Here is a 24529-nt window from a genome sequence, read left to right as displayed (position 1 = left end):
TAGGGCTGTGCGATACTTCCATGACCTTCCAAAACCTTCAGTTTTATTTTTCAACAGCTCCCGTCTCTTATTAGTCATCTTACTTTTCATAGTTTCTGACCCTAAGCCCATTCTTATCATGCATGTGCGTGCGTGTGCACACCTGTTCTCCCTTTGAGCCTGCTTTTTGGTGTTTTGTGGTAAATGTATGACTAAGTCTAGGGTTTCCTTACAAAGCTACCCTGTGCCTCCAGATGGTAACATTTTCTCCCCAGCGTTCTGCTTCCTCTCCTTTACCATCAACTCTTTCTTGCAGGTCAGTTCTAAATCTCAAACAGCGCCCTCTAGGTGGTTCAGCTTTCCTCTGAAAAACTAAAGTGTCCGTAAGAAGAGACCCTTATCACCAGATAGGGTGATTTTTTGAAAGGGGCCCCAAGTGACAGGCACAGTATGACGTCTTGCCTCTCCCTGTGTGCACTTCCACCCGTACCTGTAACAGCTGGGGTGTTGTGAAGAATGAGTCAGTGTTGTGTGTCTGTCACTGTGTGTGCTCAGTAAATTGTTGTTGTGGTTTTTGTTATTCGTCACTATTGCCACCCCATCTTACCTTTGTCCCAGGTTTCTAAACCAAACGAAAAGAGCATCTTCTAGAATCCAGATCTTACCTTGGACTGAGGGTATAGCACAATAATACGACTATTGTCCTCTTTTCATCTTAACCCGTATCTTTTTCAGTATGTTTCCATCCACATTGTCCTAGATTCTAAAGCATCGTACGGCACCATCATACAGTGTGCTGTTCCTTGAATCATGAGCCCACCTTCTCCAGCACCTCCAAGGAGATCATGACTTGCTGACCCAGAGAGTGCCAAGTGGCTGCTCTAAAGAGAAAACGTTCCCATGCTCATAGTGGAAATGGAAATCTATTTAACAGCATGGTTATGCGTTTACATGGAGAATGGTATTCTAGGAGGAAAAAAGGCCGGATCCCAGCATATACTCATGAACTGCGGGTTATGCACGCTCCTAGCTTGTGTGGGTCATAATGTAAGAGCGTCAGACTGGATAACCTCAGAAGTTGTTTCCGGGTCTGAAATTCTGTTGGTTCTCCTCAGCAATCTTGACAGAGGGCTGCTAAAGGCCACGTCTCTTTCACTTTATTTACTACGGCAGATGTTAATTCTGATCAGTTTAATTGCATTTTAACTGTCTACAGAAGACCTTTGTTCTTTGAGATATCAGAAAGCAAATTAACTTTGGCATAATTAAAAATGCAGAGGGTCATGAAAGTTAAACCAGTTTGGTTTATTTCAGCTGATAAATTAGCTTGGCTGTATGATGTTTCCTACCATAATATGAAATCATGGGATCTCTTTTCTGGCACAGTTTCACACTGGCAGAGGATGGCAGAAAACCCACTTATGTTAGTTAAGACAATTTACAACAGAATAAAAACCAAGCTCTACCTATGTGATACTGATGGCTTCCAGTGGATCTCGAGATCAGGGTTTGAAAACTGAAAACAGTCGCTGGGGTCAGACATGCTCCTTAGGGCTCAAGGCAGTTTTATTCTCTTAAAATGTTTCTATTTCTCAAGAATTGTCAGAATACAGAAGTAGAGATAGCTTTACATAGCATTTCCTGCCTTGCCTAATTTCTATGAACAAGCAGTCTTAAGACCAGTCATGCAACTTTACTTCAGTGATCAGTGTTAATTTTCTTAAGTAAATCCTGGCTCCAGTTGGTGAATTTGTCTGTCTCTGATGTAAGTATGTTACGTTTAATGACTGCTAAATCACGTTCATGGTAAAGTGTTGGGAATACCCCTAGCCCGTGTACAGGCCCCTGGGCTCTCTTTTTCTAGATTCCTGAACTTTTCCCCCATCTCAGAGCTACATGAAGCTTTCGTCACCGCGGATGCAGAAAAAATTAGCTGAATACGCATTAGTGCATTTTCCTCCAGCTTTGGAATGGCAATTTGAAGGGGGAAGAAACGAAATCTTATGTTTTTTTGGATGTGCGCATTTTGTTTATCTCCACGATAACTGTATCTCCTAGGCCAAGAGCCAGGAGTTAGAATCGAATTCACTCTAATAGTAATCAAAAGTGTTTTTAAAAATTTCGCATTAACCCCGTACAGCTCCCCTCCCTTCAGGCTCCTCTCAGGTCAACGGGGTGGAGTCAGGCGTGAGGGGGAGAAGCTCTTGTTCACGGACATGATTTGGCTTCCAACTGGTGTCCATCAGTCGGTTCCTCTTTGGCGTGGGGTTAGGATTGCTAATATGTGACACCCCTTTAGTGGTTTTTCCTCTAGGAAAAAACCCATTTGTGGTACACTCTGTTACCTGACGGATAGGAAGCAAAATTGTGCTCTTAATAGCATATTGGAATTGTAATCATTCTTTTTTAAAAATGTTTATTTATTCCGAGAGAGAGAGAGTGCGTGCACACACGCATGTGAGCAGGGAAGGTGCAGAGAAAGAGGGAAAGAGAATCCCAAGCAGGCTCCGCACTTTCAGTGCCGAGGGGGGCTCGATCCCACGGACTGCGTGACCGTGACCTGAGCCGAAATCAAGAGTTGGACATTTAACCATCGGAGCCACTCAGGTGCCCCTGAAATTCTAATTCTTAAAAAATAAAAATGCCTCTCTTAGCCTCTGTGGATGTTTACCTGTAGCTGCTCTTCTAGGAGCTGGGCCGAAGCACAGTGGTTAGGGGAGATGCCGTGCTGTGCTCAGATACCTTTTCAGTGTAATCTGGCCAGACTTGCGGGTGGGAATCCCTGTTCTGCTGGGGGATGCTCTTCTCCCTGAGAGTCCAAGAAACCCTGTGCAATAGTCTCTCTGAGTGGTTATTCCTGTTCTCTGGAAATATCTGAATGCAGGGCTGAGTAAGACAGAACCTTGCTGTGTAGACCATCAATTATCCTTTATTGCCACGGGGAATTGATCTACAGATAGCATTTCTTACACTTCTGTTACATTGCTTCATTCATTTATTCAACAAATACGAAGTTTCAGAAAGCTTTCTAGATCAGTGGTTGTCAGCTTGGGATGACTGCATCCAACTGCCTCCTCACTAGGAAATCTTGACGGTTTCACCTTCAAAATATGCTCCGAATTATCAGTACTTCCACTTCTCACCTAGAATCCAGCGCGTCATCTCGGATTAGATCGCTGCTCTCTGTCGTCACCCTGTGCCGCCACCAGCTCTACTCCCTACGGTCGCCAGAGTAGTCTTCTGAGAGTGGTCATCGTGTCACGGCTCTCCCCTCATCACAGTGGCACTGCCCTCTCTTCCTCGGCACTGCCCGTGGGGGTGGCGGCCATCTCCTGTTCGGCATCGTGGCCGCCCTCAGCCCTCTGTTGAAGCCCAAGATTGCGAAAAAGAGGACCAAGAAGTTCATCAGGCACCAGTCAGACCAATATATCGAAATTAAGCGCCACTGGTGGAAACCCAGAGGCACTGACAATATGGCGCGCAGAAGATTCAAGGGCCGGATCTTGATGCCCGGCGTTGCTTACGGGAGCAGCAAGAAAACAAAGCACGTGCTGCCTGGTGGCTTCCAGAAGTTCCTCGTCCACAGCGTCAAGGAGCGTGAAGAGCTGCAGATGTGCAACAAATCTTACTGTGCAGAGATTGCTTACAATGTCTCTCTAAGAACCATAGAGCCATTGTGGAAAGCACAGCCCAGCTGGCCATCAGACTCAGCGCTCCCAATGCCAGGCCGCCTAGTGGCGAACGTGAATAGACAGCTTATGTGCACATCGTATTTGTGTTATACTACCGAAGAAAAAAAAGCCCCTCCAGCGGCTTCTCAGCATGCTTAGGCCTTATCGTCATCCTCTAGAATCAGGTCCTTGATGACTATCCCCACATTATGTCCTGTGACCCTCCCCTCTGCTCACTTAGCTCCATGTGAAATTGCCCTGCCCTATTACACGTGTTAAGTCTCTTCTTCTGCATCATTTGGATGTAAGTTGGAAATCTTTCAGATCAAAACCATGCGTAGATTAGCTGTTTGTTCATGGTTCTAACCTATTGACTTCAATGTGTTTTTAAAAAACATACAGCTATAAATAACTCTCAAAAGCAGAAGTAATGTTTGCTCAGAGTCATCTGGTTCTCACACAAATGTAACAATCCCAGAGGCTTATCTCTAGCAATTCTAACCAAATTAATACCCAGTTGAGAGAGCAGAAAGTGTGCATTTGAGCTGAGAGGTCTCTGCCATAAAACAAAAATGAAGAAGGCAGAGAAAAACCAAATCATTCAGGTATTCTCTATATATTCAGGCCCAGAAGTATAAATATACCTTTTCTTCTCATTCAAATGTCCTTCGTGAATTTCTACAGAAGGCTTGTGTGTACTGTTTGCAAGCGATAAATCTCTTTAGTCCCGTCTCCGTCACCAGTGTGAGAAACTGAGTCTCTACTCCTTTGAATGTTAACTCCTTGTTAACTTATTCAGCTCCTTTCGTTAACACAGAAATATAAAGCTGAGGGGACTGTCAAATTTGGATAGATTTGTCTTTTTGCCTCAGAATAGTTATTTGCTCTTAATGCTTTACCAAGAAGACAATGGCATAACTTCTTTGACGAGTGTCCTTTAATTAACCAGAACAGTGTATGTGTTTTTTTTTTATTATTATTTGAGAGACAGAAAGAGAAAGAATGAGGGTGGGGAGAGGAGCAGAGAGAGAGAGAGAGAGGGAGGGAGGGAGGGAATATATCTCAACCAGGCTCCACGCTCAGCATGGGGCCCAACATAAGGCTTGATCCCACAACTCTGGGGTCATTATCTGAGCCAAAATCGAAAGTCAGACACTCAACCGACTGAGCCACCCAGGCGCCCCACCAGAATAATATTTAAAAGGTGTAGAACAAGCTCAAGTACCTGTGTAAAAAATAGCTGTGCCCCAAAGCAAACGTTACATAAACACATGGTACTATATTGCTACTGTGGGTACCTCCTGTATTGATGGACTTTTCTCCAGGCTTTAATCATGTCAGATTCTACCTAGCAGCGCTTTCCATTTTATTTAGATTCTTTAAAAGAATGGCTGATGGGAGAAGGGGGGGCTCTGTTCAAGAGAAGGAATTGGTTTAAATTAGTAGATATCTGTTCTATGTTTTTTTTTTTTTTTCCCCCCGTGACCCTTTGTATTTATAAAGGAAAAAATTTCCATCTGCTGGGTGGTCAGGAATGTACTGAGTGCATCCCATATGACTGGCATAGCGAGGGGTGCTTAGAAGTATGGTGGGCAGATCCAAAACTACATACTCATAACATACATACACATGCCGTGGTTCTGAGCAGAAGAAACAGCCTGTCTTCTAGGAGAGCTCTCACTGGAGTTGATGATCCCAGACATATGTACAAGAAGCAATTAACCAACAATAAACTAGAACATATAATCAAATAGCAAACACTCTTTAGAAGATGTATACCCGTGGGAGACATGAGAGGATTACTTCAGATGTAAGTACCTGTCTGTATGCGGGATGTTCAGGAGGTAGAAAAGGCTGGTCAGCAAATATGGCTACAACTGTCACTATCGTAGTTTTCACTTCTCTTCTCATGCTAAGTTCTGTTCTTCGGTTGCCCGCTGTGTGCCCCACACTTGACTATGCTGAGGTAGGGTCTCTACGTCTATGTTTTTACTCTCAAGGTGGACAGTGTTCAGGGATGTGTTGGCAAACGGTTTTTTGGTGGGGGCGGGGGAGGCTCTGATTTACAGTGTTTGCCGCTTTCTGTGGTGTAAGTACTTTACCGTGGTTGATTTCTCAAGTAGCCGATTCATGTGGTGTCACTGAATGCAGCGTTGGGACGAGATGGAGTAGGTTGTGAGCTGGTGGGACCCTTCTTCAGGAGGCGACTGCCAGTGTCCTTGCTCAGTGTTTCCTTAAGTGCAGAATCTTTATTCCACTATCTGGAAGGAGACTGTCCTTTTCCTTTTATGCCTTCCTGACTCTGGCTGCCTGCAGAGTTGCTATTACGGGGATTGGGTTTTTTTTGTTTTTCATCTTTGCTTCTGTGGTGCTTTAGCTCTAACTTAATTTCTTTGTGTTTTATCTCAGCATTTGCCATCTGCTTTGTACTGTGGTTAGGAGGGACCAGTTTTACCTCCTGATTTTAGAGCTGATTAAAAGGAGAAACTTCATTATGGATACTTGGGATAAGAGAAGCATAAAATATTTCTGTATTAAAAAACGTTTCTGTATATCAGACATTCCTTACCTCCACCTCTAAGAGTTGCTCACATTTATTTGTTAATAATTTCATTTATATTATCTTGTGGGGTGCTCTGTCAGTTATTACATTGCTTGTGTTTTTTTTACATTTTATTAATTTTGAACATCTCTGGTTCTTTTCGCGCTGAGATCTCTGAGAAGTAAACCTCTATTTTCTTTTTTTTTTTTTTAATGTTTATTTCTTTATTTTGACAGAGAGAGAAAAAGTGAGGAGGGGAGGAGCAGATGGAGAGGGAGAGAGAGAATCCCAAGCAGGCTCCACACTGTCAGTGCAGAGCCCGATGTGGGGCTCAAACTCACAAACCATGAGATCATGACCTGAGTCAAGATCAAGAGTCAAATGCTTAACCGACTGAACCACCCAGGCGCCCTGCAAACCTCTATTTTCACCTCTTTTGAGCCCATGATCTCTAAAAAGTACCTGACATTGATCAGTTGTTGAATGACCAATGCCTAGTTTTCAGGCATATCATCACAAGACATGAGGCCAAAAGAAGTTTGAAATAGTACAAATTAGAATGAGATTGAGACTTAATCATGGCAAGGGTTGTGTAAATAAGTCAAATAACGGAGAAATCTAGGGCCAAGTCTTAGACACCATTCATAGATGGGACCAACGGAACCAGTTTTGATGCTAAAGGAGAAGGAAGGTTTGGGGAAGAAAATAGGCCATGGAAAATGGAAGAGGGAGCTGCAAGAGTATCTGATACAAGTTGCATTAAGAAACACTTGCTGGGGGCGCCTGGGTGGCTCAGTCGGTTAAGCGGCTGACTTTGGCTCAGGTCATGATCTCTTGGTCCGTGAGTTTGAGCCCCGCGCCGGGCTCTGTGCTGACAGCTCAGAGCCTGGAGCCTGTTTCAGATTCTGTGTCTCCCTCTCTCTGACCCTCCCCTGTTCATGCTCTGTCTCTCCCTGTCTCAAAAATAAATAAAACATTAAAAAAAAAAACCACTTGCTGGATATGAGTAGGGGCATGGCAGTTTTAACTTTCAGAGAGCAGTTTATTAATGAGTTGGGAATAAAAACTTGACTTTAGAGATTTAAGGAGGGTAGGAGGGGATAGGAATGAGAATCGGTGACTCTGGATCACTCATCCAAGGACTGGGATGAGAGAAGAAGTGAAATGGGTGTTAGGTACAGAGAGACAGTAAGTAGGGGTCCAGTAAGGGTAATTATTATTCCTTTTGAAGTTAGAAAAATTTTTCATTGTCACCCTTAATAAGTGACATTTCATAAAGGCGGTTTAATGTTGAAAGTGCTGTATGTAAAGTTCCATGTTTTGCCAAGTTGATGCCTTTCCAAATGCAGAGAGCCATAATCCAGGTGGGTGGAGATCTAGGGTCTACAAGATGCTGATTCTGTGACATCAAAATTAAGACAAGTACACAGTAGGTCCTTGAATGAAGGTCCTTTAAGGGGGGGTAGACTATAATTTGGTAAAGAGAGAGGATTTTTAGGGGGAAGGAAAAACATAGTATGAGAATTGTATGTATGGAGAATGTGAAACAAAGGGGAAATCTAAATATGTTTCAGTGTTGCAAAAAGTAGATGATTTTCCAGGGGACAGCTTAGATGCAGAATTATTTTATTAGTCTGTTGCTCATATACCAGATTGATAGTAGCCTTTTCCAACGAGCTTCTAGGGGTGCCTGGGTAGCTCAGTTGGTTAAGCCTCCAACTCTTGGTTTTTGCACAGGTCACGATCTCATGGTTCTTGGTTCAAGCCCTGTGTCAGGCTCTGCACTGACAACGCAGAGCCTGGTTGAGATTCTCTGTCTCCCTCACTTTCTGTCCCTCCTCCCAACCCCCCATTGTGTGCATGCACTCTCTTTCTCAAAAGGAATGTAAAAAATAAAAAAAAAACCAACTAGCTTTTAAAAATTATAAAAGTAGTATTTTTTCCTGTTTTTTAAATTCAAGTTTAGTATTAAAGTAAATCTTTGCTTCCTTCCCCAACCACCCCCCCCCCATCGCCTTTTACTCAAGGATAACCATTTTCGTGTTTCTTACATATTCTTCTGAAAATGTTTTTTTAAATTTTTTAATGTTTATGTGTTTATTTTGAGAGACAGAGACTGAGAGAGAGACAGCAAATGGAGGAGGGGAGAGAGGGAGAGGGAGAGAAAGAATCCCAAGCAGACACCATGCTGTCAGCACAGAGCCCAACGCTGGGCTTGATCCCACAAACTGCAAGATCATGACCTGAGCTGATATCAAGAGTCAGATGTTTAACTGAATGAGCCACCCAGGTGCCCCTGTTGTTTTGTTTTGTTTTTTAATGTTTATTTTTTCAGAGAGAGAGCAAGTATGAGTGGGGGAGGGGCAGAGAGAGGGGGAGAGAGAATCCGAAGCAGGCTGCAGGCTCTGAGCTGACAGCAGAGAGCCCGATCCGAGGCTTGAAGTCATGAACCGTCAGATCATCACCTGAGCCCAAATCAAGAGTCTCACGCTCAACCTGACTAAGCCACCCAGGCACCTTCTTCTGAAAATGTTAAAACATATTTTTATAAACATGGTTCATTTATACTCATCCTGAATCTGCATTTTTTAATTGGTAATATATCCTTGGGATCTTTCCATATTGTCACGTTTGAGTCACCTTATTTTAAAGTTCGTACTGTTCCAACTATATGGATGTACATTACTTGTCTGCTGAACTACACAAAAACCTTATGGATCTGGCATAGTGTATTAATTTTTTTTAATTTTTTTTTTTTTAACATTTATTTATTATTGAGAGACAGAGCATGAGCATGGGAGGGGCAGAGAGAGGAGGAGACACAGAATACAAAGCAGGCTCCAGGCTCTGAGCCATCAGCACAGAGCCTGACGATGCGGGGCTCCAACTCCCACCCGCAGGATCATGACCTGAGCCGAAGTCAGATGCTTAACCGACTGAGCCACCCAGGCACCCCATTTTTTAAAAAACTTTAATAATAACAAAAAATTTTTATTATGGTACATACGTTTTCCACAGGATGAGGTGTGTCGTGTGTATTTTTTTCTGTACGCACATTTCCACGTTCCTCACCTACAGAGATGATAAAATCCTGGGGTTGGAAAGGACTTTAACGGTCGTCTCGGACATGCCGCGTTCATCCCCTTTGTACAATACCTGCTTCCCCAGGAGGAGCGGTCCTTGTTGGAAGAGGGCATTTGCTCACTATTGCTAGAGGTGGCCTTACCACTTGAGATGCTTTCATTCGCAAGGAGCAGAACGCCGGACTTCGAGGAGCCTAAACAGCGAGGGCAGTGAATTACCTCACACACAGGGAATCCAGAGGTCGATGGTTGCAGGTTTGGCTGATGAAGCCGCTCGGTTTCTCCACCTCATGTAGTTTTTCCTCACAGTTTTCCCAGATCATATTCCCGGACCTCCAACTTCAGGCGGTTGCGTTCAAAGGTGGCTGGATGGAAGGGCAATTCTTGCCCGCACATCAGGAAGGAGACCTTGTCCCAGAAGCCCCTTGTCGGACCTCCCCTCCCCTCCCACTGGCTAGACCATGTCACGTGATCAAGCTACGGTTGCGCAGTAGGCTGGGAAAGCGAGTGTCCGCCATGTTCTGCGTCTGAAGAGATAAGACGAGTGTTCTCAGCAGGCTGAAAGGGGTTGGGGCAGATATTGAGGGACTCTAGAAGTGGCTAGAGTGGCCAATATCACTTTTGGATAGAGTAAGAATCTATTTCTTGGTAACCCTACTTTGGGTGTTAGTTAAGTTTTGTAAGCTATCCTTAAAGAACAACGAAATAAGTAGAAAGCTGTAATGTGTCCCTTTGGTCCCTTCCTCCACGCTCCTTCGCTTGGTCATTTCTGTGCTGTCAAAGTGGACAAAAATACACGAGATCACGGTTTTCTGTGGCTCAGACTCTTCCCTTGCTTTTTGCATTGGGCTCTGCCGGTGCATTGCTTCCTCAGATTTTTTTCCTTACGGGAATCTCTCGAAATCTAACTGCTGTCATATTTATTGATCCTGCTTTTATTGTGGCATCCCAGCTCCCTGAAATAATAAGTTGGTAGGAACAAACAGGTCATAATGTCTACCAACTAATTTGGATTAGAGTTATGTGGACAGTTTGTATGTTTGTATCTCTTTAGGTTGATCTGCAGGGATGCTATAAATTTAACTATGTTATGTATCTTTCCTTTCCTTTTCCTTCTTTATCTTCAGACTTTTCAAAGACCCCTGATTTAGAATGGGTGGTAAGTAGGTATGTGATGTGGGAGTCCTTAGCTCTAATTTACATACCAACCTTCATTTCTTTAGTGTGTTAGTGTTTAGTGTTTGTGAAGCAGTAATAAGAGTTTGAAAGAAAGTATAAATGGTGTGGAAATAAAAGGTCAAGACCTTGGAGCATGTGTGTGTCACTGTCCCCTTGACTTTCTAACCAGGCTGTCCCAAAGTTTTAGGGACTTCTCAAGGATCCATCTCTCTTGGGGTCTGAGGACCTGTGAATCATAATAGGCTTCCCTTTTCTGATTATATTTGGCCTATAATTCTCCAACCCCAGCTCCCCCCAATTTTTAGATAAGACACTATGTGTAAGGATGCTCTTTTTGAATAATGAGCATAGATCTGATTGTTGCATTTTCTGGATGAGAGATTAATGCAGACAGTGTTTACTTGAACATTTTGGACTTATTTCCCCTGATACTGAATTTGTAAAATTATCACCTTTAAAACTAAGCTCAGACTTAATGCCTTCATTTCCTTTTTGCACCACTCTCTGGGTCTGTTTGTCTCCAGTGTGGAAATTACAAAGAATCACAAGCCTTGGGAGATTTAAAACTGGAATCTCATTGGTTTAAAATTTGCAGAATACATTGGTTCAGAGAAAAAAAAAACGGGCCACTCAACTACTCAAATAACATCATTTTTTGCATGATATGTTCCCTTAAAGGTCACATTATGTGACAAGAACATGGGGTCTGTTAGGAAATAGAAAATAGAAGACTGAACAAAATTTGTAAACATTTGAATAGAATGACAGTGGCCTTACCCCCAACTCCATATGCTTTCCTACATGCCACGTGGATCTAGCTCATGGGTAGTATATAACCGACTATCATTTTGTGGTCTGTGAAAGTCCATACCTTTTGTTTTTGGAGCATGTGAGTCTTTTGCAAATGTCTCTAGCATATGGCAGGGCAATGGAATATACAAACTGACAGGTAATCTGACTTTTTTGCTAAGCCACACCAGACAGATGCTGTTTGGTCCCTAAACTATTCGATTTCTTCCTTGTTCTTTCATTTCCCTCTAAGAAACAGAAGAAACTTAACTACTTATTTCTCAGTGCCTGAAAGGACAAAATCCTTTGTGTATTTTTTTTTTTTCTTTTGCCTTGGTGGGCCCTTCAGGTCCAATTTTCCTCTAAGATGATACCCAAAATAACGATAGCAGGGACTTGAGATGTTTGCTTACTTTGAGTACTGAACGAACGGTGAGAAGTATTCCAAAAACAATCGCAGATTTTGGTTGGTGAGAACACTCCTTATCTATTCAGAAGGGCATTCCATTAGTACCTACTTTGAGAAATGCGGCAGGGCTGAGTGACCTTGTACGTTTGGATCCATTCTGAAGACCAGTGGTAGAAATCGCTGCCCTTGATTTTACCAAGCTTCCATAGATGTTAGCCTATAACAGAGAAACGTGAAGGGGAGGAAAACCGCAAGCCTGCGCGCAAGACAGGTAGACCATCACATTTTCTTTTTTTACACTCTAGAAGTTCACCTGGACCCCCACCGAACATGGTGTCCTGTCGCAGACTGTCAGACAGTGTGCCCTGTTGCATCAAGTGACCCGGGACAGCCCGTACTGGTGGAGTGTCCTTCTTGTCACCTGAAATTCTGCTCCTGTTGCAAGGATGCTTGGCACGCAGAAGTCTCCTGTAGAGATAGTCAGCCTGTTGTCCTGCCGACAGAGCACGGGTAAGAAGGGAAATGGCCTTGGGGATTATTCACTAGTTTTCTCAGAAACCCCAAATATGTCTCTTGGCAAAGGAGTTATCTGGTGATGGAATGTAGAGATCAGTCACTTCCCTGTGGAGCTTCCCTGAGAAGCGTCTCAGAATTGGTAAGTTGTTAACAAACAATAACGAAAGAAGAATTTCTAAAGGGAATTTAGGTATTTACCCCTGGAGGATCTTCCAGCCACTGCTGAAATTAGAGCTTGTATAAATTTTGATTTCTCTTTAGGCAGGAGGCACAGAGACCACTGGTTTTCAGTAGGAAGTCACGGCTTGTCCACAACCATTTGCCAAGGAGTGCTGGCCACCTGCTAGGGACAGACCTCATTCTTCTTGCTTGCAAAGTGGTGCTGGGATTATTTTCTTACCTGATTATGCTGCCAGCTTGTGAGGTGTGCCAGTCACGTCAAAGAGAGCACAGCAGTAGAAACAGCAGCCCTGCAGGACAGTGCAGTAATCAATTCCTAGGTCCAAGAGGAAGAGAACTCATCTCTCGATACTTTATGCTCTGAAAAGATGGCACCAAGGTTCAGATTTTGTTACAACGAGCAGCAATTAAATCTGTACCTTTCAGTACTTTTTACGGCAGCAGAAGGGCCCAGAGTGAGAGACCTTTGTGCTTGATCCCTTGCTCTGCTCAAAGCTATGGCTGTTCTGCATCAGTGAGAACAGACGTACCAGTGTTAAGAGTCCAGTTGGCTTACTCACCCCGCACCCTCCGAGTGTGTAGAACCATTCTTCAGGAATAGCAACACTACCTGGCTATGATGCTGGGCTGGAATCTTAGACCAAACAAATCAAGAGGAAAAATAGATCTTCATGCACTTGGCAGGCGTGGACCTTCCTAGCCAGTACCTTCTGCATTTTCACTGCCATGGCAGTAAGGTCTGTGGGTGTCACAGGATAGTGCAAAGATCCCAGAGGAGAGAGGGGTTGAGATCTGACGTTGTCACTTGGTGCCTGTGTGACCTCATGTCAGTCACTCAGCCTCTATGAGTCTGTTTCTCTATTTGCAAAAAAAGGGGGAGGGTAGGAATTAAAATAGTAACTGTCCCAGTGCTCTATAAGGTTATGGTGAGTACCAGCTCCGATCCTGGATCTAACAACACTTTGTGAACTTGATGTCTCCGTGTGCTGGGTGCTGGTTTTAATGAACAGTGGCTGAAGTGCAGCGCCGGGCTGTGGCTTCCCTAACCCTCCCACCTCAATTAGCTCCACTTATTTTCTGTGCCCCTTAAGGCTGTGAGCCTGTGTTGACCTATTCATCCATCTGGAGCAGGTCTCTTGAATGATATTGGGCATTTATTTTATTTCATTATTTTTTAAAGATTTTGTTTTTTTAAAATAATCTCTTCACCCGGTGTGGGGCTCGAATTTACAACCCCAAGGTTAAGAGTTGCATGTTGTACCGACTAAGCCAGCCAGGCACCCCAGGTGTTTCTTTAAAGTCTTGATCACTGACTCCCTCAACCTCTGCCATTTGTTTGTCTGAACAGATCACTAGATAAGAGGTTTATCTGTGCCCTCTCAGATCCTGAGCTCCTGTTTCTCTTGTATAGTGGACTGCTTGCATTTCCTATTTAGACAGTGTGTGCTCAGGGAATGAAATACTCCAAATAATGAGTTAAGCCAGGTGTGGAAAATACAATTATATAATTCACTTCAAGCCAAAGATAAATAAAGGTTCTCTTCTGTTTGGAGTTATCTGAATGACTAATAATCTGTGTCTCTCCAATTTTTACCCCCACCCTCTTCCATGGAAGTGAATTCAGCACGGATAAGGAAGGGTTCACTACCTACCCATCAGGAGCCCCAGGAATTCAGTTGGTGACCATAAAGTGGAATCTAGAAAGGTGTTAGTTAACTATTTAATTCTTTACACTCAGCTCACTCTTCCCCAGCTCTGGTAGTCTACCCCTTGTGGTTCTAGCTTTTAAGAAACTCAGGCAGAGTTCTTGATCCGCACCCTATAATTTCTCATCCATTTTGTTTCTAGGGCCCTCTTTGGGACAGACACAGAAGCCCCCATTAAGCAATGCCCTGTTTGTCGGGTTTATATCGAACGCAACGAAGGCTGTGCTCAGATGATGTGCAAGAATTGCAAGCACACGTTTTGCTGGTACTGTCTCCAGAACCTGGATGTAAGTTCCACTCGGAAGTCTTCTCACGTGGTCTTTCTGTATCGGTGTGACCACCGGGACCCTATGGCCTTTCCTTTGGAAACAATGAGCCTCTGTTTGTCCTGTAAAAGACATTTACTGTTCTCAGTGATACTCTCCACTTTAGATGTCTATAAAATCTCTGATTACCTTCACTGTGTCACCTCAACCTTAAAGGCAAGCAAGCTTTTTTTTTGTTTTAGGGACATTTCCTGTTTTGGGAGCACTGTCTCCTCTTGTTCCATAAAGAATCATCCGTGTGTTCATTTTACACTGCTGTTGTAACAAATCACCACGAACACAGTGGCTTAACACAACACAGATTTATTATCTTTACTTCTAGAAAGCTGACATGGGTCTCACTGGATTAAAATCACAGGGTCTTTCGGGCTGCATTCCTTTCTGGATTCTAGGGAAGAATCCACTTCTTTGCTTTTTCCAGTGTCTAGAGCCTGCCCGCATTCGTTGGCCTGTGGCCCCTTTCCCCGTCTTCAAAGCCAGCCACATCCCATCTCTCCGACCCTTCTTCCAATTCACGGCTCCCTCTGACCACAGCTGGGGAAGCTTCTCTGCCCTTCCAGGCCCTGTGATTAGGTTGGCCACATCTGGATGATGCAGACTACACTCCCCCATGAAGGTCTTAATGTAATCACATTCGTACAGTCCCTTTTGCCACGTAAGGGCAACATAGTCTCAAATTCTGGGGATTAGGCCACGGGCGTCTGTAGGGGAGCCGCCATTCTGCCTACTGTACTTTGGTTGTCGTCTTCTTTCTGAATTTAAAGAAAAAAGCCACTCAAATCCATGAGATGTCTTCAATAACCACTTCATTCACTGCCATGACAGCAGTTTTGCTATTGTTTTATTAGGGTTGCCTTCCCAGACACAGGGGTCTGCCCCCCTCACTCTGTTCCCTCACCATTCATGAAGCACGTCTTGCCCATTCGAGTACAGCTCATTCAGTCCCGGGCCAAGGCTAATGGTAACCCCAGAGGTAAAAGGTGATGTGAAGGCTGGATGAGCCAATCTTGCTTCAGTTCAAGCGTTTACTCTAGCACATGTGAGCTGCCCCAAATAGGAAGAGATATTCACTATTTTGGCAATCCAGACGAAGAAAATGCGTCCATATCCGTGTGAGCCTCCGTCATGTTGGTGGGGGGCAGGGACCTTCTTCTCTCAACTTCTCATTTCGTTGGCTTGGTTTGCTTCAATTCGATCAGCAGTTAGTGTGGGGTTTTAGTGTCACACACACCCAGCGAGTCCGTGTGCAGTGAATACGGGATGCGTTCCGCCCCCCACATGCCTGGTTTTTAACTGAAAACTAGATAGGTTGTTTCAGACGACATCTGTGAGTAAGAATTTTAATCAGCCCGATCTCAGTGTTTCAAGCAGAGGTATAAATTGGGGAAAAGAAAATTGACATTTTAGACTTCAGAAGCTCAGTAGCTCAGGTTGAAAGAAATGTTTCCACTTAAAAAAAATTCTATCATAACCCCCCGAATTACAATTAAGGGTGATATTTGAGAGCTGTCGTGATTCCAAACGTGAGATGTTCTGAGTGAGGTTCTCACTGACTGCACAGCCCTCATGTTTTACAAAGGGAAGAAATCTTCTCTGTTTTCCTTCAGGTTTAACCAGAATATTAATTGGGTTCATAGCCACAAGGAGGCTGAGCCCATGAGGTTCTTTTTAAGCGGCAAGAATGTAAGGGAGTAAATATGTGTGCCAGATCTGTCCATCCTTTGGCTGGAATATGTCTGGGGTATGGCGTTGCAAAGAACACACTGTTCTGTTACTTGGACTGTTCTGACGCTCGAGATGAAATGGTACAGATGTTAAAAGGCTGATGCACAGGCTTCAAATACTGAAGCATCTTTTTCTGGTCATTGTTTCTTGAGATCCCATTTTCTCGGTTTTAGCCAGGGGCATTGGCCTCTTGGTGATGACGTTTTCCCCTCGACAAGTGTTCTGTGTCAGATGGTGGTGTTGATCTTTGTTTGTGGGAAAGTTTCAGAGCAGCGGGTCTGGGAGCAGGATGGTTGTCCGAGAGCCAAGCGTGAGACAGACAGCCACCCAGCGTGGTTTTGAGCTTTACTGGGGTGTTGAGTTTGCTCCTGCCTTCGTCCCCATCCCTGCTGTCTTCAGAGGGCGAGGTGTTCTTCATCTTATGCTGTGGGTACCTCAGAGACCTGTCCCCTTCTGTTACCTCTTCTCTCTCTTGTGACTTCAACTTCCACTAACATCACATGTGCAGCTGTGTCCCATTTGAAAACGAATCACACTTTTCTCAAACCTATGTGTCTCCCATACTCCCATTCTCCCCCAGCCTCCTCTTTGAGCCAGGCCTCAAAACAACATAGTCACCTCTTGTCGTTGACACTGACTTGCCTCCGGGAATTGAAGTACACTCAGCGTGCCACATTGTCACTCCCCAGCTGTATTTTTCTAAGGCCTTGAGTGAAATGCAAGGGATATTTCAGTCCTCATCCTACCTAAACTGTCTGTTTCAGTGATGACACCTCTTCTGGCTTCCCTTCTGCATTTCTGGCCACTTCTCCGTTTCCTTCCCGGGCTCCCCTTGACCCATTCTTTGTGACCCAAATGTTTGTGACCAACATCCTCTTTGCTCTCCAGTCTACACTCTCTCCCGGGTGATCTCATCTACTTCTGTGTTGTTTCCTGCCCCTCCCCCCGACATCTGCCAGTACCCAAGGCAAAGTACCCCAAAGTTCAGATCTGTGGAATCAGCTGCCTTTTGGACAGTACCACTTGGATGGCTCAAGTGTCTCTCAAGTTCAGCCTGTCCAAACCGTAGCCGTCATCGTCCCAACAAAGTTCATCTCTCCGTTGTCATTTCTCTTGGTCAGGCTCCTGCTTCTCCCCAGTGCCTTTCCCCTCACCTGTGATTTCTTCTCCTTCTTCCCCCGCCTGGTTAGTTACCTTCTCAGTATCTCATGCCTGCAGTTCCCACCTCAGCTGCTGGCATTTTTCCTCTCCTGCTCTACTGTGGCCGCCTTCCAGCCGAGGAAGACTGCTCTTCGTTCCACATCGCACCTGCTCTAGAGCCGCCTTTCAAAGAGGATCGGTCAGGACACGGAGCCTTTCAAGACTCAGTCGAGAGTCTTGTTGATTATAATCTCTTTTCACTCAGTGCTTTGTAAAAGTACCGAGATACATCGTAAAGATCGCGGCCTCGGGATTCCGGGAGGCTGTTCATCAGTATCGCCCGAAAGAGCGTTTGCTTCCACCAAGCAAAATATGGTTCGCATCTGTTAGATCCAGTGTGGTTAGTATTTGTCTCTCAATTCAAAACAGCGTGTTTGTTGAGACCTCTCTCCTTGTTTTTCAGAATGACATTTTCCTCAGGCATTATGACAAAGGGCCGTGTAGGAATAAGCTTGGCCACTCGAGAGCCTCAGTGATGTGGAACCGAACACAGGTACCTTGACCCTTAAGAAGCACGAGATACACTGGACTTGGGAGGGCTTAGAAAGCCCACCTGTTCTTCCTCCCCACCCTGTTGTCTGCTTACGCATCCATCCCTGGAGGTTCTGGGGAGCCCCTGAGCAGGGCCAGGGAAAGGGAATGCAGCAAGTGCCTGAAGTTCATGAACATGACCCCCTTGCGGATAAGTGGAAGGGCAGGGCCCAGAGCAGTCGGGTAATTAACAGCCACCTGCAGAACGAAGGCAGGTCTTCTTTCCTCCCGAAAAAATGGTAGAACGACTTTCCTAAAACCCTCTAAGTCCTACTTTCTATAAAAGGCGGTGCTCTAAAATCCCATGAGCCGCTGCTGGGGCTTAAATCCCTCTGTACCTGCCATTGTGTTTCCGTGGCAGGTTCAAAGGAAGTCCTGGTTTATTTTTAATAGCGTTTCATATTCATTAAAGGCTGCGTTCCTTTTAAGGGTGCCAGTGTTAATAGCCTAGCAATCATTGTTAATATCCCTATGAGACTATTAGGAAACTCAGGGAGAGAGCCAGAGCGCCAAGAGCAACAGTTTGGGGTCACACAGAGCTTTTGCTCGAGTTAATGTCTGTTTTGTTCCCTCCCCTCCGATCTAGTTCTTGCCGTCTCCCTGGTTAGTATCCAGTTCAGATCATGCAGGCACTGGGCTACAAGGTCCTATGATTGGTAACTGTTTTGCGTGCCTGAGGTGGTGTCTTAGTTCAGGCTCTACAATAAATTATCATAAACTGGGTGGCTGAAAAAAAATAGAAACGTATTTCTCCCTGTTCTGGAGACTCGAGGTGCCTTTATGGTTGGGTTCTGGTGAGGACCCTCTCTCTTCCTGGTCTGTAGATGGCCTTCCTCTCACTGTGTCCTCACATGGCAGAGAGTGGCGAGAATGGAAGCAAGCTCTCTAATATCTTTTTTTTAGGGCACTAATCTCACCGTGAGGGCTCCACCCTCGTGTCCTAATTACCTCCCAACCACCCTCCTTTCCGGATTCCATTGTATTGGAGATTAGGGTTTCAACATATGAATTCTGGGGCTGAGGGGGAAACACACATTCGGTCTTTAGCAGATGGTACAGTAAACATACAAGAAGGTTTAACTGCTGAAGTAGCCTTTTCTTCCACATTTCCAGGTGGTGGGGATTCTGGTGGGATTGGGCATCATCGCCTTGGTGACTTCACCCCTGCTGCTCCTGGCCTCCCCCTGCATCATCTGTTGTGTCTGCAAGTCCTGTCGGGGCAAGAAGAAAAAGCACAACCCATCCACAACCTAGAGGTCTCTGCTCACGTCCACGTGCCACAGATGTCTGGGGTTCTAACGAGAAGCACAGTGAGAAAGCCCCACTTAGCGCACCTGCCTCCTCCTTGCCAACCTTCGAAAGTGCCTGTGTCCAGACTTTGAACTTGCCTTTGGCACCAAGGCCCAGCCCTGGTGCACGTGTTCCCGTGTGAAGAGAACCGGGCTGTGCGGTGTAGGCTGTGTCTGTGGAGCACGTCGGGAAGCTTTGGGGTTGCTGAGAAGGAATGGGTTGCTAACCCATCATCATTTTACCCACCTCCCCCCCCCCCCCCCCCCACCCCGGAGGATCCCACCGGACTGTTCAACTGCTGGCCAGATTCAAGGAGCCCGAGTGAACCTGTAGTGTAATAAATGTGTTGTCGCGGTTGGCCACACACATCACAACTGAGCACCAGCGTCCATTCTGTGTCAATTTGACCACCAAGAGATACGCGGGAGAGACCCCCCTGGGGGAGGGAAAGAATAACACCGGTTAAGAGGAGATTGTTGTAAGAGCTGCAAAGCAGGCTGCTTAGCTCAGGAGTGGGTACTTGGCTTCGGCCTCGGCCAGCCACCGGGCGTGCTGTTGCCGGCATTCCCACGGTGACTTGGCAGAAACACAATGGGTTTCTCCTTGTGTGATCTCAGCTTCCAGCACAAAACTGCTGTGCAGAGGGAGGTGTCTTTTCCCAGTGCGAGGACTACAGCCTGTAAAACAATGTGGTCTGACGGAGCGGCTCTCCCTGGGCAAGTGCAGCTTGGTGAAGGTGATAGACTCTCCTCCAGCCAGTAGCTGTGGTCTGCAGGATTGTCTGATGTGAAATACGGGTCAGGGGGCAGAGGTTCAAATCCTTCACCGTAGATAACAGAGACCTTTCCTGAGCCCTGCGTTCTTGCACCCAGCACATTTAGGACTGGACCTGAAAGTCCATAGCAAGAGTGACTATCAAAGTCCCATGTGTACATCTAGAAATCCATATAATTTGCCACCTACCTAGACCCTCCCGTCCACTGGGCACGTGCGAGTATTTCCCATGGTACACACAAAACAAATGTTTCCTCAAAGCCATTTTGTCTTTCCTTCTGGGACTAATACACTTTATTAGAAATCAACCTAATGATTTTTTTTTTGCATATTAAATATGTAAATTTTGGTTGCAAGTTCCTAACTTAACAAAAGGTATAGACTCGTAAACCCAACTCTTTTAAAACAACCCTAGCACGGTGTCATGTCATGTCAGTGTGTAAAAACACTGATAATCAAGCTAGTTACCTATTTTCAAACGCAGTGCAAGCAGCTCTCAACAAAGTTTAATATTGCTCTTGGAAGCCTCTGTTAGGGCGAGCCAGATACTTCCTGTGTGTACAAGGCACTGATCAAACAACAAAAAAATGTAAGAAAGAAACTGTAACTGCTTTACGTATCATAAATAGTTTAGGTTGGTATAGCCCCGTTGCGACTTAGTTTTCCCGTCATCCGTTAGTGAGATTTTTGAATACACGGGTTTTGAAAAGACAGTAACTTTTTCTCCAATGACAGGATGTCATAATTGCCATTAGCAACGTAGTCTGGTGCTTCATGGGAACATGTAAAGTGCTCCTAGAGAGCTGTCCTTGGAACGAGGGACAGTGCGTTGGGACTGTCTGGACCTATGATGTTTTCCCGAGGTAACTGGGTAACTAGGTTGTTAAATTGCTGCTATCCTGGACCTATTCTTAAGGAACGATGCTTTGCCTGTGTAATGGAATGTGTCCTAAGTGGGGATGTGTACATTTAAGGAACTTTGGTTCCCACATACATGTTGATACCTGATCTACGTATAGGCCATCCCTACGTCGTGTACACTTTTATTTACCATTTGTACAGAACATAGATGTGGACTCTCGGAAAACTTTAGAATGGCAACCAACCCAAAGCATTTTTAATCATTTTTATTTGGAAACTTCTCAATGTTAAGCGTCTTTCTTTTCCTTTGAAACTCTGAACATGTCAGAACAAGAATACTCTCTTCGATCAATGTATTCCCTATTAGTATAAATAGAAGTGTACATATATTTGAGTGATTTGCTTTGTCTTAACACTGCCTCATTGTAGCACAGGGCATTTATAACTGCTCAGGGGATCACGGGAACTCAGCTGAAAATGAATTTTTGTATCAAGAGTGTCAGGAGTGGCAGTTTACCCTGGCATGAGCGAACTCTCGAAGCTTCTATTCCGCAAAGAATCTCTAAAACGGGGGCTGATTTCAAGTAACCTAAAATCCTGTGTTATCAGAGGCGGAACTCCTGAATTTGGAGTTAAAGGTAGGAGAGAACATCCACACTGTCTCCTTGGCAAAATTGAAGGAACTTGTTTTCTCACAGAGATACTGTAACAGAAGCAGCTCCTTTTTTTTTTTTTTTTTTTTTTTTTAAATACAAGATAGGGTGTGGGGGTTGCTTTTTTGAAACAGATTTCAAACAACTGGATTTAAGTTTTTAAATGTTGAAAAGTGCCTGGAAAGTAGTGACTTCTTCCTTAAATAGCTACACGAATAGGCCTGTGTAAGACTGTCAGAATCAACAGGAATAGGTTGGTAGGTTAAACCCAGATACATCGCCGGTGCCTCAAAGGGTGAGTAGCAAGCCAGTCTAGAAACCTTGTTTACAAAGGAGGGAACTGACAACTTAGATAAAGAGACTGATGTTTTTGTTTGGCATACTGGCCAGTGAGACAGTTTAACCTGTCTCCTTCCTCTGTCCATGAGCTCTGTCTTCCAGGGATTCTCTTTCCGGACTAGGAAGAGATATGGGTCTATGTGACAATGTTTGGATGTTGTGGCAAAAACTCTTGTGTTTGGAGTAGTGTAGTTTTTTTGAAACAGGATCAAAACTCCTTCACCCAGTTGTAATCTGGATGTAATAACCCCCCACCCGGAAACACTAGCAGGTGTAAGGGGCCGACAACTAGCTGTTGCCCCTTCTGGGAAGTTTTTTCTTCTTATCCGGTAGGGAGGTGAGGGGGAAGGCCACAGGGAAGCAAATTTTAGAATCATAGGCATTCTGTTTGTTCACACGATGGGTGTTAGCTCTGGACTTGAAATCTCTATTTAGATAAAGAGGCCTTTGAAAAACAAATAATTCACAGTGTGAATTTTCTTGTAGCCTGCATCATGAAAATTTTACCTATCCAGATTTGCAAAACGTACATGTTTATTTGAATGTAAATCACTGTTTCTTGAAACCCCAAATTGTCTCTTAAAACTTACTCAAAATCTAAATGCGTCTTATTTTACCCTTCTCTGCACAGTGCTTGACTCTTGTGTTCATGAATGGATGCCTTTATGTATATAGACCCATGTATATATGTGCAGCTCTGAAGATAATTTCATAATGCCTTAGATGAATGACATTTTATAAAGCTGTCAAGTTGATATCTATAGACTATTACATCTCATGTTGATTCACGATCCAGAAAGTTTTGTTATGTATTTAAGAAATTGCTGTTGTATTATATTTTTCCGATTATTTGAGAGGAAAATAGCTGTTTCAGTCTCTGTTGCCCCAATAAACGTGGAGCAAGAAAGCAAGTGGTTAACCTTTGTTGTGCTGCACGTTTCTAGACACGTTTGATTTTATCCTCCAGGAGCCACCAAGCACTATTAAATCCTAGGTTCTGAATTTACAAAAAGCACCCAAATCTGTTATACCATTCATGGAAATAATTCTTGCTACCCTGTTTCTTAAAAGAAATGAGAAGTATAATGCCTTCACTCGTTGCAGACACTTTTGTTGTATGTGCGATATCCCACACGGTCACTGCATGGGCATTGGTAATTATCCAGAGAAACAACCAATAATTTAGGGCTTTGATCATTCTAATGAATGCTGCCAGGGATCAAAGTTCTATAAAATGAGGGTTGGACTGCCTGCTCTCTGTGGTCCGCTCTCACCTTTCACAAGTCTGTTGGAGGAATGTATTTCCTCGTGATGAATTTTAAAGGATTTACATTAGTGTTAAGGTCATTTCCATTTGATTAGTATTCAAGGCAGGACTCACCAAAGGTTGAGTGCTGAAAGTTGGTTAACAACTAGAACTTATGTTTATGCAAAACTGAAAGCTCACATTCCTGTCTCCTGGGGTTGATGCCTTTCTATTGAACATTGGTTCAATGGTTGTGATTGGATACCTGAGTATAAAGACTTAGGACTGACTTAACAATTCAAATTTCACTTTGTAATCATTCACTTTTGAGGAAATCAGTAAGATCATATTAAAAGATTTTTGGGTTATGGTTTCTTCGTTTCCTTAATCATTTCCTAAAATGTCAACATTACTTCATTTTTAAAGTGTCATTGTTTGCTAAACTTGAATTTGTATCCCCAAAGAATTATTGAATGAACCACTTTATACAGTGGTGATTTTAATCAGTGCCCAACCAGCAAACTCATTGCCATGTAAATTATAAGCCAAGTGAATCTGAAGGAGAATTACAATTAGGTTTTTCTGTAATTCAATTATTTTCATTTGTAAGATAATAAATTTATTTTTTTAGACCCCAAAGATGGTATCCAACTCTATGAGCAAGAAATGAATTTCTTCAAATAATTCAATAGCAATTATAATACGATATAGATAGATAGATACATTTTTTACATGTTCCTTAAAGGACTTTTGAAAACAATCCTATGAGATAAATGGAGTAGATATTAGATCCATTTCATCAAGGAAGCAGTGGTTTTATGTTCATGTCTGGTCAAGGGCCACACTACTGATGAGCGGCAGCCAGAAAATGAACATAAGACTCCCTTGAGATACTTTTGTGCTTTCATTAGTTGGAAATTCTGAGCCTGCCTTCACTCCTGGATCTGTGAGTACCGAGAGAATGAACTCCACCCTCAATTACCTGCCTCTGGAGGTATATGTAAGAGAATTATTTATTAGTTCAAGTAATCACTTAGAGCCTGTGTTTTGGTGTGTCTGACAGCCTGCCTGGGGCAGGTGGCCACCCCTGAGACCAACCCCAGTCACTCCCTGGGGTTTGCGTATCTTGCTAACGTTGGGACTAGAATCACAGGTGGGTCTGTGTACTTACCTCAGATGCCAAAATGTTTGGCTCTTCTCCACAATAGAAAGTATGGTCTCACGGTTTCCTTTAATATTTACAATCAACACCCAACATGGTTGTTATTTCAAATCCAAATTTTTTCCTTTTAACATTACCAGCTTAGGGGCATCTGGGTGGCTCAATTGGTTAAGCATCTGACTCTTGATTTCAACTCAGGTTATGATCTCATGGTTCTTGAGATCAAGCCCCGCATCTGGCTCTTGCTGGCAGCATGGAGCCTCCTTGGGATTCTCTCTCTCCCTCTCTCTCTCTGCCCCTCCGCTGCTCTCTCTCTCTCTCTTTTTCAGAATAAATTAACTTTGACAGCTTGTGCTATAATGTGTATT

General features: G+C 44.0%; 1 protein-coding gene and 1 pseudogene across 3 annotated transcripts in view; both read left to right on the top strand.

The window, feature by feature from the left end:
• Nucleotides 1–22672, top strand: part of RNF144B (ring finger protein 144B) — a 181295-nt gene extending 158623 nt beyond the window's left edge. For all 3 annotated transcript variants that reach the window (XM_060614710.3, XM_060614709.3, XM_078446600.2), the window contains exons 5-8: nt 11958–12162; nt 14197–14341; nt 17709–17798; nt 18950–22672. In XM_060614710.3, coding sequence (XP_060470693.1) covers nt 11958–12162; nt 14197–14341; nt 17709–17798; nt 18950–19090 — 581 coding nt within the window. In that variant the 3' untranslated portion in view covers nt 19091–22672. The remainder of the gene's footprint in view (nt 1–11957; nt 12163–14196; nt 14342–17708; nt 17799–18949) is intronic.
• LOC132666518 (large ribosomal subunit protein eL32 pseudogene) lies at nt 915–8931 on the top strand (annotated as a pseudogene).
• Nucleotides 22673–24529: the final 1857 nt, after the last annotated feature.

The sequence above is a fragment of the Panthera onca genome, chromosome B2 (assembly GCF_046562875.1).
Source record: "Panthera onca isolate mPanOnc1 chromosome B2, mPanOnc1 haplotype 2, whole genome shotgun sequence".
Taxonomy (NCBI): domain Eukaryota; kingdom Metazoa; phylum Chordata; class Mammalia; order Carnivora; family Felidae; genus Panthera; species Panthera onca.
Note: the sequence above shows the minus strand (reverse complement) of the source record. Positions and strands in the feature narration are given on the sequence as shown.